Here is a 15,880-nt window from a genome sequence, read left to right as displayed (position 1 = left end):
GACCCTTGGGAAGATAACAGGAGAGAAAAAGTGACTTAAATTACTTTGGCTCTTATTTCTGCATCATTTGAGCTGTCACAAGTTGCATGACATTATCTTTTGGAAAATAATGACTGAGTCCAGTCCTCCCTTTCCAGAAGCAAAGACTCAGGGGTTCTGAGTGGTCGAGCCTACCTGTGTCCTGTTCTCTAGTGGGAAGCTCTCATCAGAGCCAAGTTAGACATTTGCATTTAGGAGCCTTACGAAGCCAGCTTCCACTTACTGCTGTGGATGTCAGAACAAAGTTCACTGTTGCAGGCCCTTAGAGCCTCAGTGTGAAACATGCACAGACTCATGGAAGGAAACCGGTGGGGAGGCAGAAGGGGGTGGAGATGACGCTCCATCTTAGTGGCTCACACTTTAGCTATCAGACTTTTTTATCTTCTTCTAAGAGTTTACTTCCCTTTGCACAGAGGTTTGTTTCCAAGTCCCTTGGCAAGGTCACAAGTTCCTTGGCCCACAACACACAGACATACACACACACACACCTCACCAAGCAGACACTAGGATGGTAAGACAAGGCCTGTGAAAACAAATGAGGACTACAGGACACTGGTAGCCCTACCAACCCCCATTTCCAAGATGTGTGACATCTAGAATTAAGACTTCACTAGGGAAACAGCTCAGCAGGAGAGCATGTGCATATTAGCACAGAGGGCCCCTGAGTCCAATCTGCAACATGGCAGAAAGACCTCTCCTCCAGTGACCTCTGAGATATCTTCTCCAGCTGTACCTGGGATTGTTGCAACACCTTTGAGGAGGGAGCTTGCACCAGCCACAAGTTCAGGCCAGAAATGACTAGACGGAAGCCTTAGCCCTTCTGGCCACTAGGCTCAGCTTCAGCTGTTTCCATTATTTGATTTACTTTCCTTTCTGTGGCTTCTTCTCGCAGAAATACTCCAAATGTCTAAATCAGGCAGCCGGTACGCACTGTAGTGTATGATATTCTAAGGGCCTGACCTAGACTCTCAGTTTCATTTGATTCAGTCAGACTGCCAGCTTCTAATACTATCTATGAAAGAGCATCTTGGGAAATGTACGTCTCCTTGCTCTTTATTGTGTCTTCTGTAGCTACTGCATCTGTAGAACTCAAAAAGCATCAGGTCGACACATGTCACCTACATGTGCAGAAGTTTATGTTCATCCATTCTTTGTGGCTTGTTTTTCACTCTAATAGTGATCTCCTACTGAGGACAAAGTAAGTCCTTGTTTGCAGTTTGGGATTCTGAATTACAGACCAGGGCAAAGGTCACCCATTCACTGACCTAAACAGGAAGTCACTTTGTGCACAGTTCTAGCCAACTTTAATGGGCTTCATTTGTAACACTTTCCAAGCAGTTCTGCTTACAGCTAACTCCATTTACTAACGAGTAGCTGCTTCGGTCACCATGTTGGCAAGCCGAGTGGTGAAGACTGGGAAAAAGGAGCATCATTTTTCTTGCCTTGGTTGATTTAAAAAAAAAAAAAAAAAAAAAAAGGTCTTTGTCTTATCCAGTACTACAGTGTGTATAAAATGTCTCTAACAGGCACATACTGAGGACTTGTTCTCTAGTCACTTGTGATTGTCTATACATACTTGGGCCAGGGAGTGGCTCTATTAGGAGGTGTGGCCTTGTTTGAAAAGGTGTGTCACTGTGGGCTTTAATACCCTAGTCTTAGCTGCCTGGAAGTTAGTCTTCCACTAGCAGCCTTCAGATGAAGATGTAGAACTTTCAGCTCTGCCTGCATCATGCCTCTGCCTGGATGCTGCCATGCTCCCACCTTGATAATGGACTGAACCTCTGAACCTGTAAGCCAGTCCCAATTAAATGTTGTCCTTATAAGAGTTGACTTGGTCATGGTATCTGTTCACAGCAATAAAACCCTAAGACACCACTAGCACTATTTTGAGAAGCACTAAGAGATTTTAGGAGGCAAGAGGCCAGGTAGAAGAATCAGATCACTGGGAGCATGCCTTTGAAGGTTAGACTTGGTCCCCAGTCCCTTTGTTTCTCTCTGCTTCCAGTCTACCAAGAGGTGAACAGCCTCTGTCACATGATCCTGCAGCCATGATGTTCTGTCTCACCATAGGTCCAGAATCGGTGGGGCAAGGATGATGGACTTCCACCTCTGACTATGCCATTTCCATCTGTATGACCCTGGGGAAACCACTGAAGCTTCCTTCCCTTTTGTACACTTGTTTTAAAAACAAATAATTATATTCAGGTGAGCCAAAGGATATAAGAATGCTCTACGATTTCTAAAATGCACACACTGAAAGAATGAACACTACCACAAGCATCATTATGAACAACTCTGCACATATATTTCCTCCCAAGCAAGCTTGAACAGTAGGCCCAAAGATCTGAATCAAATCTCTTTTGTCTTTGTCCATGTGTGCATCTATCTCTGTGTATACACTTATGTTCCCGTACATGTGAAAACAAGAGAACAACCCTGGGTGTCATTCTTCAGGTACCATCTGCACAGGGTCTCTCATTGGCTTCAAACTCAACAAGCGGACTAGGCTGGCTGGCCAGCAGATCCTAGGGACTGGCCTGCTTCTGCCTCCCCAGTGCTGGGATCACAAGTGCAAAACCCTGTCTTCTGTCTTTCAGTGTGCACACACAAACAAATTGCATTAGACAATATCCACAACACTGTGTTTTGTCATTTCTATGAAATAGCCATAATATTATTTGGGTATGAATTATAATTTCTGTTAAGGTGAACATCTAAAACAATCTTAGCCCTCAGTTCTTTGATTGTGAGCTGCGTATTCTTGTCTTTTGCCTATCTGTCAGTAGACCATTTTATATCTGTATAGATTATTTATATGACAGAGATACTAATCCTAGCCCTGTTGTTTTTATTTCTAAAATATTTTTCAAAGTATTCTTCTACTTCTCCTACCTAAGGAAGCATATTACATCAAGAAAGAAACCTGTTGATTTAACATCATGATATAGTGTAATTATAGTATTTCTGGGCTAATCAATATTCAAGATTTCTGGACACAATTAGGATGTCCTGGTGAAATAAGGAAAACAAGGAGACAGAATGAACACACCTGAGTTGATTGTGAGCAAGGATGTGAACTGGGAGGGATTAGGAGAGGGACATCAATTTCCAAATATTTAGGATACACAAGAAAGTACACTAGAATAACAGCTCTGAAAAGCAGTGCTCTAACCAGAGGATCTTCTCATGAAGCACACTGAACAAAGCCAGAAGATGGTCTCACATACTGGGAGCTTTCTCTCCCTGGAAGTGGTAAACAGAGATCGAATGCATCCAGCAGCTAGATGAGAGCTGGGCACCTGTTCCCAGCAGACCAGGGCACTCTGATGCGGTGACCTAGGGTCATTTCCCTAGCAGGTTCTATTTGTTTTTTAAGTCCCTGGAAGCAAAGCCTGTTTTGCTTCTCCTTCCTCCTCAATGTAAGAGCCAGGAAAAAAAAAAAAAAAGACCAATGGATTTACTGTTAAGCTTTCTGGTTCAGCTCCAATTAATTGAAGTTTACTAATAACCAAGGCTGCCTTCTTGAAAAAAGAACACAATGGCCCAACACTCAGAGGAACATGTTCAAGTGCTCCTAGACTTAAAGGGACCACTCTTCCTAGCCAGCTGAAGGTTCACAAGCCTCTCCTACTCAATGTACATTAATCCTAAGCCAGTAGCTCCTTTACACCAAAACCAAAAAAGGGCAAGTGGGGGTGGGGATGGGGAGGAGAGAGCATTAGAAACCTCTGGCCTTCACTGCCAACAGTGTCTGACCTAACACAAGGGGAAATGCAATCACAGCAAGTTCTTCACGAGACAAATTATACAAGGCAACTGATCACATACATCACCAATGAAGGCGCCCCAGATACACAAACGCACCATTAATAACAATTAAATTTACTGAGGGCTTGCAAGATTGATTAGGATGGGACCAGTAATTTATTTTCATCCATCATTTATAAATACAGTATCACTGGTGCACAATTAGGGATGTCTTTAAAAAAAAAAAAAGGACACAATTTAAAAAGAAACCAGATGGTAGTTGAGCCCTCAATACTGGTTTATGTGGAAGGCTGGTGGCTCATGTAGATAAGCAAAATGACTAATAGAAGTACTGGTGTCAGCTTCACATTGCTGGACACGGAGAGTTTTGGCAGAGATCTCCTTTGTGGTCTTGAGACACATAGAGTTGAAATTAGCAAAACCTCCTCAATCAGGGCTTGCTACTCTATGAAGTGGGCTACTGAAGTACTGTCTGGAGGTTGGGTCTCTCACTCACTGAAGAAAAAATGAGCCTTGGATTGTGAGGCAATTTCTGGGGCAGGCAGCAGGTTCACCCTTCGGGTGCCGTGTGGTGAGGAGACCGGTGATTTAGTCACTTTGTGGCAATGTGATGTGGTTGGGAAAGTACAGACTTCACAGCCAGACTAAGCTGTGAGTCTTGGGGCCTCTACCACATAGCTCAGCCATGACATCGTTCTCAGAGTCTTTCCTTCTTTTTACAACACAGGACGTGCTGGGTAGTTTTATGTCAAGTTGACACATCCTAAAGTCACTTTGAGAGGAGGCAACTTTGAGAGGAGGAAGAAAAATGCCTTGTTAAGATTGGGCTATACACAGGCCTGTGGGACATTTTCTTAATCAGTGATTGATGGGGGAGGACCCAGCCTGCTGCGGTAGTAGTATCAGCCTACTACCTCCTTGCGCTGGTAGTCCTGGGTTCTATAAGAAAGCAGGCTGAGCAAGCCACGGGAAGCAAGCCATTAAGCCGCATCCCCCATGGCCTCTGCATCAGCTCTTGCCTCTGAGCTCCTGCCCTGACTTTGATGATGAACTGTGATGTGGAAATAGAAGTCAAATAAACCCTTTCACCTCAATGTGCTTTTGGTCATGGTGTTTCACCACAGCAATAGTAACCCTAACAAAGACAGAGGGTAGCACTAACTTCATATGATCATTGTGATTATGATCAAAGTGAAGGACATACATATGGAGCTCCCCCCATGCATGGATGATTGAGATACGTGTGTTTGTGTGTGTGTGTGTGTGTGTGTATTCATTAACTAGGGTGATGCACATGACCTTGCTCTTTTTTTGACACAAGGCCTTGATTTATAATCCATGCTTGACCTGAACTCATGAATACTTCCACCCTACCTCCTAGAGCTGAGATTACAGGTGTGAGTCACCACACCAGGCTGGATAACACTCACTGAGATTTCTATGTGCCAGGAACTACATGAACTTCCCTATTTGACCTTCACTACATTTCTAGGAGGCAGCACTATCATTACCTTAGATTATGATCATGAAAACTAGCACAATGGTTTGCCCAAGTCACTCCACTATCAGGTTGTGGGGAAGATAAGGGGACCAGATAGCCTTATTCCAGAGTCAATCCCTGGAACAGCCTAAAAGTCCTCATGGATAAAGTTAACTTCCCTTCCTCTAAGATATCTTATCCACTATGTGCTCATCTTGGAGAACTGTACCTGCAAGACACCCTTCCAGGGGAACAAGTGACCTGAATCAGAACTACCAGTGAGTGGTGACCTCTCTCTGGGTCACTGTGCAGCTTTTCACCCAGAGAAATCTGAGGCCTACTAAGCCATCTAAAGAACTTTTAGGATTTAGTTGTAATAGCTGCCATGGCTGTTTGCATGCCCATATAGACTGACAGTTCAATACTATACAATGTAGATTCCAAGAAAAGCTAAGTCCAGAAAACCAGTTGACCACTTAGCTCGGTAACTGGTACCCAAAGAGTGTACCTCTAAGTGGGTACAACTTTCAAATACAGTTGTTGACTGGGGGAGGCACAAATCACCGAAGAACATGGGGCCCAGCTTGTCCTGTAGCTAAAGCTTCAGAGGTACATTCTCAGTTAAGGTTACCTGTTTAAAAGACAGTATTTATTTGGGGGCATTATATATGTCTGTTTTGCATTTACCTTCATTTTTTTCCATTAGTTTTTTTTTTTTTTTAAGTACTGAACACCAGGCTAAATCCATCAGAAAATCTGGTATTGAATCTTGGATCGAGTTGGATTTTCTTTGTATTTTTTCTGCAAGTCACCTTTCTTTGGTGTCCTTATTCACAAAGCTGGGATTTAATATATGTTTTGTGATGAGCTACAAGGAGTCTTAAGAGATCCTGGCATGGTAGAATGCTTTAATTTTATATCCACTGTATGCCATTATTCATAAGACTATGCAAGGCTACTGATTGAGTAAAAACTAGAACCTATACTTTTGGGAGCCCAGGGTAATATTCAACTATTCATGAACTACACCTATTACCTATGCACTGAGATTTTTATAAGCACCAAGAGATGAAGCAATGGCTAGAAATACCACCAACCAATGAGGCCTGATGCCAAGGAACACATCTATGCCCAAAGTGAGAAGCCTACCAGGATGCCAAGCCTAACACAAGAAAAATGTCTGGATTCCATTAAAAATGAAACTGAGGTCACGGAGATGGACTAGCAGGTAAGAGCAACAGGTATACAAACCTAATGGCCTCAGTCCAATCCCCAGATCGTTCAACATTTCAGAGAGAGAGGTAGATGTTCTCTAACCTTCACATGCTTGAATTTGCACATATGCGTGCGCGCATGCGCATGCATACACACACACACACACACACACACACACACACACACACACACACACAAATAGTAAACATAATGTTGACCTACAACTCTTAGAAGCCTGCCCTCACCTTAACTTCCTTAACCATGCCTGGCTACTGAATTTTCTACTTAAAGTAAACCTCACCTTCTATTTAAAGTAAACCTTACCACAGAGAAACAGATTTTGAACTGATAATCAGCCTGGTTCATTAGCGTTCTCAGCTTCCCACTTAGGGAACTGAGCAGGTACTCGGAGCAGTCCTGGAGTGAGCAGAGATCAAAGTTTTCATGACAATGAAAATGGAGATAAACTGAGCAAGGTTACATTAATAAACTGCTTGTATCACGTGACAATTTTCTGTGAAAATCCAAAGCTGTGTAAAAAGCTCCTCACAGTTCACAGTGATGATGAGAGCTGGAGAATTTTATGGCTAGTTAGTCAGGGGCATTACACCTAAACATTTGCAGTCCAACGCATACACCCATAAGAAACGCCAGGTTTAGGAGCAGTATTTGCAATCCAACCCATGTAAGAAATGGCAGAAGAAGCAGCACTATTTTATTAGTTGATACAAAATATCAGGCATGCACTATCATAACCTATGCGGAATATTTTTTTAAAGTTTAAAATGGATTATTTTAAAGAAAAAATGTAAACATGTATCGTTTTTGCTTCCACTGGAAACTATCAATAAAATTTTAAAAAGAAGCATTTGAATTAAACCCTGAAGAGAAATTTTATTATTTGCTTTTAAGAGAATGTATTCATCATTTTTCCTCAGGTAGATGGCATGGTTACCTGTTCCCCGCTGAGCTTTCTGTTAAGTGAACATCAAGTTGCTGGTGACTGAGTGCTAGAAGAACCTGGCTGCAGCCACGGCCACACTGCACACACGGTCTTCCCTCGAACATGCTCAGGAGGAACTGCCATCACACAATTGTGCCAGGCACAGGTGCTCGACACAAGCGCCCTGAAGGTCAACAGGTCCTGTCATCTCAGGAAGGCCTTCAGACACACAGGTTTCCTTTTATTATCGTTCTTTTTACAAAAAAAGAAAAGTTTCTTGAAAAAGAAACGTTCTCAGGACTTAATATCTATTTTATAAACAATTATATAATCTTGTTTTTTTTAAGACAGTGAGGGAATGTGGTTTTTGGTTGTTGCTGTTAGACATTTATAAATACTGGCGACACCTACCGGCAGAAAATATATATTTCTGTTCAGTCGCCTTTTGTGCTAATGAAACTTGCCCTGAAACCCACTTAAGTTTCTTTTTCCAATCTAGCCTATCTTCATTATTGGGAAGTGATTTATAGCTGACCAACAAAGTCGGAGCCATCAAGTTGTGTAAAGTGTACTTTGATTATGGTAAAGACAATTATATTAATAAAACTCAATGGTGATCCCTGAAAAATACCAATATTCCCCAAAAGCACTCACCTCCCATCCTTGTTTTTACATAATTACATCCCCACAAAGGGAAAATAAGATATACTTTATTTTGTGGATCCTATTAGTAGTGAGGAAAATTAGCATAACTGTTCCTGAAATGCTACAGCACATATATATCTACAGACTATGACTAACAAGGGAAGAAGGAATAAGCAGACAGGTTCACTCAAGCCTTTACCACAGGACCCCAAAACTCAAGACAAAAAGATGAAAAAAAAAAAAAAAGCCTGGTCAGAATTCCCAGCGATTTTCACTCTTATCTTCTCTGGCCCACTTTAATGTATTAACCAAACCAGGTATGCTTTATCTCCTCCCAGGAGTTGGAGAAGCCACCAGTCCCATTGCTACTGAAAACTCATATCCATTCTAGGCTCTATCAACCTGAACTCCATGACGGTACCAAACAGATGAGAGCCCACTACACTTCCACAGCTGCTGAGACTACAAACTCTACAAATATTCAACTAGCTACGGAAAGGCCAGAGGCTTATCTTGTGCTCAGCAAACAAAAAGGAGGATCTAACCAGAATCTGGTGGAGTCCTGTTGAAGGGAGGCAATCTTGTTGGAGGAAATGGATCTCTGATGCTACCAACCCCCAAAACACACCTATACAGAATTCAGAGCGTCAAGGGCACACACCAAGCAGACCTACATGTGTTGTGTAGGTGGAATCAACAGTGCTGTGACAAGGCGGGACACACACCTGCCTCCAGCGTCACTGCCCACCCCGAGTCTCTCAGAGTGAGGCAGAGGAAAGTGGAGAACGAACACACACACACACACACACACACACACACACACACACACACACAGACACAGACACAGACAGACGACATGATGAGCTGGTCCTACGGACTCCACCACAGCAAAACTGGAGTCTGATAAGACAATTAACTGTCTTCTCTAAAACCTTGAAAAAGAATGAGAATCGTCTTCTCCCCCAACTGAACCTAACCAACTTCTAAGGGCAGTCAGCAATTTGCCAGAGACAGGACACATGGGGGTGGGAGAGGAAAGCCTAAGAAAGCCAAACTGAGAGGACTCCCTGGATTACCCAAGGGCACTGCCCCTCTCCCCGCGCCCAAGTTCCCAGAATGGGAACTGTTTCTAGCATTTCAAGTCAGCTTCCCATTCACCAACGTTTTAGCTCGTTTTCAGCAGTCATGAAGGAGAGCCTCAATTACTCATTTAGCTCAGACCCAAAATGAACGACACCCTTCCCCCAACCTCCTTTATTGGTTACTTGTGACAAGTAAAGGTGCCCTGTCCCGCCCTTGCTCTCAAACAGCTACAAAACCAAGTGTGTCTGGTGAAATGTCTGAACCGGTCCCCAAGAACTTAGCTCTCTTAACCCCGGCCGGGGACGGGGAGACATTGCTTTACGAGGCTCTCTCTCGACACCCGGGCCTTCCTAACAGGGCAGCGGGTAGGTAGGTGCCTTTGCAGGCTCTAGACAGAGACTGGGGTTCGGTCTGCCAGTCGCTCGGAAGGAAAGAAGCAGCATCAAAGATCTGCGGTTCCCGAGCTCAGGGAGCAGGGCAGCGATAGAGGACCCACAGAGAAGGCGTGAGAGGGAACACTTGAAGGGGCGATCTGGAGAAGCGCAGCACGTGGGGGAGACGGAGAGAAAGCGAGCGGTACACAGGGTGAGGTGGCAGAGAAGCCCGGAGGTGCAGGTGTGTGGAGGGCGCGTCCTACCTCGTCCTTGGCCACCCCGCTGCCCAGGGGCGCCTCCAAGCTGCAGTTTGCCCTCTTGACAGTGAGGTAGAAGGGGTAATCCTTGGCCACCATGGCGGCTGCCGGGCCTGCCCTTTGAGATGTCACCGCTAATTTCAGGCGACAACAAAAATCCCGGGTAAAAGAGGGCCCGAGCTCCACGATGCAGGCGACGGCGATGCGAACACCTACAGCTGCTTCTTGCAGAGTGGACCTGACGCCTAAGCTCCACCGGGAAGGGCGGGGCCGCTTTAAGCCATGCCCACTGAGGGAGGGCGGGTAGGCGGGACTAGAGAGGCCCACCCCGCCCTCCAAGGAGCGCCAGGTGCGAACTTACAGACGCCTCCTGAGGCTGGGGCGGTTCTGCAGACTTTGGGGACCTCAGGGGACGCTTGCGTGGAGCTGCCAGACCCCAGACCGCTACATAGCTTGTAGCAAGGAAACCAGGACCCTAGGCAAACGCTGATAGAGCAGGGGGCAAGTCCCAAGCCAGGCTCTCACTTTCCGAGGGGTTAGGGGAGGAAACCTGCGTGTGCAGGGTTTCTCTACATCTCTGGCTGTCCTGGATACATTTTACTAAAAATAAGCTTTAGTAGGTAAAAGCAGTCCAAACAGTAAAATGCACCCATTTTAAGTGCAGTTCAAAAAGCACCGTGAAACCAAGCTCCAAAGCTGAGAGACAAATACTTTCCACCACGCAGTACGGAAGGAACGGAGTCCCCTCTAACCATCCCCTCTCCTCCCCCACCACACAGGCCCCTACACCTACAGCCTACACCCACGCTGGACTGATTCAGTCTGTTTCCAGCTTAGAGCGAAGACCACGCTTTTGGGGATCTTTTCTGGGGAAACACTGACGTTTTAAATGCCCAAGAAGTAATTACAAGATCGTTGCTGCAGCCCAGACCAACCTATAAAAAAAAACCAAACACACACACACACACACACACACACACACAAAACCCCAACAACAACAACAAACAAAAAACAAAACGAAACAAAACAAACAAAACCCTAAAAACAATGGTAACAGTCTTTAGTAAGAGTATTTAAGTAAGCTTTTCTAATTATAGAACACCACCCCATAGAGATCAGAGAGGAGAAGGGTCTATGGGTGTGAAACTGAAAGAGTTCCTTTATGTTGGCCTCAGTTGGAAAATAATTGCAAAAGGCTGGGAATGCCGGGCTTTGGGAGAATAGTTATCAAGTGTGAGGCTGTGAGTTCGATTCCTAGTATCCAATGTGTAACAATTCGGAACAAAGCAGTACACAGTTTGTGTTCAAAACACAGCTACAAAAGAGTTTTTCTTTCTTTTCTTTTCTTTTCTGTCCTTTTCTTTTGTTCTTTCTTTCTTTTTTCTCTCTTTCTCTCTTTTTTCTTTTCTTTTCTTTTTTTTTTTTTTTTTGATATTCTCTATAAAGATATACTTGGAGGTCAACAACATTGAATGTCTAGAAGAATCTGAGACAAGCTTACACTCTCCCTGGTGGCAGAGGAGAAACATCTGGGATAGAAAAGGTTAGTAATAGTGGACAAAGAGGCTTTACAGTTACAGTAACAATTTTCAACATCTTAAAAGAAAAATATATTCACATCACCCTGGGAAAAAAAGATTCATTTTTTTTAAGTTATCATTTCCTCCAAATAACATTTCTTAAACTTTGCTATAGTATCTTTCTCTCCTCCCGTGAAAGGTCTGCATACGGAGGGTGTTGTTACAGAGAGGTACTGAGTCTTGGTTTTGCTTCTGGGGTGTGAAGGAGGCAGTGTGATGAAGAAATATAGACCTGCTTCCAGATGAGGTCAGGACCCAGCAGTTCCTACTTTTCCTGGCAGGAAACTGCTTAACCTGCAGATCTTCCACCTCAGGTACCAAATCCACACTCTGGCACTAAACCCACTCATTATCTTGCCTGACTAGATAGCAGACAGACAGACAGACTGCCTCTGGAGTCAAGAAGGAGTGTATGTGTAAACAGGGCTCTGAAGTGAGTGGGTTCCTATTGAGACTGGAGAAAGCGCCTGCGGTTTTCTTCCCAAGTATGCAACAAGAAGAAAGCTGCAGCAAGAGGCATGGAATGAGAAGGGGCATGTGAGAACTGCTCATACACCTGTAAGCTTGGCCAAAGATAGTGTTAGGCAGAGGAAACCCCATTTCCAAGGGTGCCCAACCAAGCCAGGCCCAGAGGTAGTGACATGTCCCAGAGCCAAGGCCTCCACAGCCTCTCTTCCTTTACCCTGCCCTGCTCTTCCAAGCTCACCCACAGTCTCCACCACAAGACCCTGGGCATCAACAGTGCATTTGGGAATGAGCCTTGATCCCCAGTGAAGTTCACTGGGCCTTGTTCTCCAGTTGGAAAATACACTTACAGCCCTCGATGGGGTGTTACCTGTAATCGATTCCCACAGCCCTGGTATTGGGGTGCTTTAGTGTTCTTAGGACTGACCAGGCAGTGTGACACATCAAAAACACATGGTAATAATAAATAAGCTCTTATAAATGGAGAGAAAAGAGGACTGCAGAGTTGGCTCACCAGTTAAAAGCACTTGCTTCTCTTTAAGAGGATTCAAGTTCAATTCCCAGCACCCACTTCAGGTAGCTTGAAGCCACCTATAAGTCCAGCTCCTAAGGATCTCATAGCCTCTTCTGACCTCCACTGACACCCACACACATGGGAACACACACACACACACACACACACACACACACACACACACACAGTGAATGTGAAATGAGGAAGGGGAATGGAAGCTCACATTTAATTACTGTACAGCAAACAAAAATCATATATTAATAAGAAGCCTACCATATATAGTTCATTTTCTCTTAAGACTTATTTTGCCTTTCTTAAAAAATACTAGGAACCATAGAATCAGTGAATAACATACATGCAGCAAAATTTTTACTGTCCCTCTGGGGAAATAGAGAAGGAGGGAAGGAGAAAGAGAGAATTGCAAATAGCACAACTACTTAAATAGTGCCACAAAATGACCTCAGTATCCTTGGGTCTGATTTTCCCAAGTTCTCATAGACTGAATGTCTGACCACCCAAAACAGGGTTCTTGTTTTTAAATTCTTAAAGATACACACATACATATGAATGGTGTGTGTGTGTTATACTAGGCCAGGAATTTGAAATAGGATGTACAAGTTTTGTATGTGGTCTATGGGATATTCCAACGATTTTTAAAAGTATTTTTTTTAACCCTGTGCAGTTTCTGCCTTGTTTCCAGGTTCAGGCCCTCCCCTCTGCTTTGTTATTTGCTGATTTGGGATTTGGGGAATCTGCCTGGGACTCTAAGTCGGAGTGTGAGTAACCAAAGACTGTTAGCAACAGGCTGCCCTATGAGAGGGAGGGCTCTCAAGCACAGAGCCAGGCTAGTGTCTGATTTTGAGGGAGGTTGGACCAGCTTAGTAATTCCTCTGAGCAGAGCAGCAGCCATGCCCTCTCCCCTGACTCTGTGTGTGTGTGTGTGTGTGTGTGTGTGTGTGTGTGTTTACAGCTTAGGAGCAACACTGCCTAATAGCAGCTTCCCTAAAAGTAACAATACAAAACACCTTACAGAGCTCTCCTTCAGCACAACCAGTTATAATCCTATAAAATGCTTCACAACCAGGCAGTGCTCCTCTCGAGCCAGGAGCCTGGAGCCTGGAATAAAGAAGCCTGTTCTGCATTTCCAGGAGCCATGCCAAACACAAAGCTGTGGTCTCGCTTGTGCTGTGCAGGTCATTTGTGCTGCTGAGGGGTTGGGCTCTGCAGCCAGGCACACTACTGGTGGTTAGCTCTTTTTAGCCTAGCAGATGTGGCTAGGAGCCCTTCTACCAACTACTTAGACCATACTCACCCTGGGGCTAAAACCTCAGAGGCTAAAGCGGCTGTGACCATCTCCACCAACAGGACCATGACCCATCCTATCAGCACTACCCTGAGTATCAGCGTTCGAATGCTTTTTTCCTTAAAGGTTCACTCATTGATAAGAGTGATTCGTTCATTCATCAACTACGCACTGAGTTCTTCCGCAGTTAGAAAATACATTTACAGTTGGAAAATACACTTTCAGCCCTTGATGGGGTGTTACCTGCAATCGATTCCCACAGCCCTGGGACACTTCTCTCCTAGTCCCATCCCCATTCTTAAGCTTTCCCGCTGGGCAGGTATTAACTCTAAATGTGGTCCAGTTTCAGACATGGCCTTTCAGATGAAACCTCTGTAGTCAGTTATGCATCGCAGAAGCTGATCTGCTGAGGCTCAGCCTCCCGCCCTGCCAACCGCTGTATCTTCTTCCCTGGCTTCTTGGAGAGATGTCTTCTACTGGCTAAGCAGACAGGGTCATGCAGGCACATGTTGGGCACTCACATGTTCTGACATCTCTCCCCTCCCCTTTCCTTCGGCCGATGGCCCCAGTTAATGATCAAGCTCCTTCTTTCTTTGCATTCCGTTTTGATGGGAGGAAGGAGGAGGAAAAAGCAGGAAACTCTGGGGAGTCAGTGCTGCGATCCACAGCCACACCAACAGCCATGGCACACACAGGCGCAGCCAAAGTCACATGCGTTGTTACTTCCTCCTGCCTGGAGATGAGCCTCCTGGCTCCAGGACAGATGGTAAAAATCCAGCTTTGGATACTCGACAGCTGAATGGCTTAATTCTTGCATTGTCTAAAATGTTTTGTTTTCAGGAACAAGTCTGAAAAACCAGCTAATTGATTTAAAACAACAATAGCAATAAACAAAAACCCAATCCCTTTACCTGACTGCACTAATCAGGTTATCAGCTATCTGACAAAATGAAAAAGAGCCATAATTTTTAAAGTACCTATAAAATTTGATTGTGTTGCTATGCCACAACAGGTACAGTTCTTGCCCTCTGCCTTATTAGAAGAATGGCTTTACAGTTAGATGATTCCATGTCTCCTGACTACATTTGGCATGTCTACATGCTTTTGGTTTTGTTTCAATACAGAGTCTCACTCAGGAGCCCAGGCTGACCTAGAACTCACTATAGAGCCCAGGCTATAATCCCTAACAGTAATCCTTCTACCTCAGCCTCCAAAGTGCTGGAATTACAAGCATGTGCCACTATACTCAGCTAAATGCATTTAAAAATTTTAAAATGTACAAGATGTCAGAGTTCATTGGCATCTAGTGGGTAGGGATTGGGATGCTAGTAATGATAGTACCTGTGGCAGCCTCCCCCAACAAAGAACAGATGCATCCAAAGGGCCAACAGAGCCACCTGTAAAATGCATTGCATTAAGAGAGCAGAGTGACATGTGGCTCTCAGCCAAGAGGAGCTGTTGGTCTTGACCTCGAGGGTCTTTTCGATCTTGACCACTGGTTAGTTTCTTAGGCAGGGCAGACAAAAAGCTGAGTACAAAGAAGCCCAGACTACTGCCTCGCCTCAAACTTGTCCTGATGTCCATGCCTGACCCATAGCCAAATGACAGATTCCATATGACACAAAAATGTCAAGAAAAGGGAATACAAGAGAAAGGAGAGACAGATAATTTTCTTAAAATGATTCATATAAACATACACACAAATATGTACACAAGTATCACCATGTTTTGTTTCAGAATCAGTATCTACTTTTTTTTTTTTTTTTAAGGAATGAAAGTAGATGAGAGTCTATTTGGGAAGAGGGACCAGTGGGAGGATAAAGAGAGAGACTGTTGGTAAAAATGTGTGAATATGTACAGTGTATACATGTATGCAGGTGTCATGGTGAAATCCACTGTTTTGTGCAGTTATTGTCTACAAAAAAATCTACTATTTCATATATACAAACCCATTTCAAAAGTCCAGTGAAAATTGGTTTCAAGAACATACAACTAAGCAGAGGCAGAGAAGCGGGGATGTAATTTCCCAAATCCAGGCCTTTCCCAGATCTTTTGTTACCGTTTTCGGCTGGGGTTGGAGGGAGAAACATAAGCTCGGTGATTAAAGCTCTCAAGGGTAGTTCCATGGATTACTACTGGCTGCAGTGGTGTGACCAAAAGCCAGTGTCACTCATAGTTTTGCATTAATATTGATGATCTTTACCCATCTGAATG

General features: G+C 44.3%; 1 protein-coding gene across 8 annotated transcripts in view; it reads right to left on the bottom strand.

The window, feature by feature from the left end:
• Window positions 1-15,880, bottom strand: part of Arhgef3 (Rho guanine nucleotide exchange factor (GEF) 3) — a 289,456-nt gene that overhangs the window by 57,837 nt on the left and 215,739 nt on the right. Inside the window, exon 1 of one of the 8 annotated variants that reach the window (NM_001289687.1) lies at window positions 9,811-10,043. The exons of 6 other annotated variants lie outside the window; for them this stretch is intronic. In NM_001289687.1, coding sequence (NP_001276616.1) covers window positions 9,811-9,903 — 93 coding nt within the window. In that variant the 5' untranslated portion in view covers window positions 9,904-10,043. Of the gene's footprint in view, window positions 1-7,457; window positions 8,332-9,810; window positions 10,044-15,880 lie in introns of those variants that run through there. One more of the 8 variants, XM_030248035.1, reaches the window with a different exon arrangement.

The sequence above is a fragment of the Mus musculus genome, chromosome 14, assembly GCF_000001635.26.
Source record: "Mus musculus strain C57BL/6J chromosome 14, GRCm38.p6 C57BL/6J".
NCBI lineage: Eukaryota > Metazoa > Chordata > Mammalia > Rodentia > Muridae > Mus > Mus musculus.
Note: the sequence above shows the minus strand (reverse complement) of the source record. Positions and strands in the feature narration are given on the sequence as shown.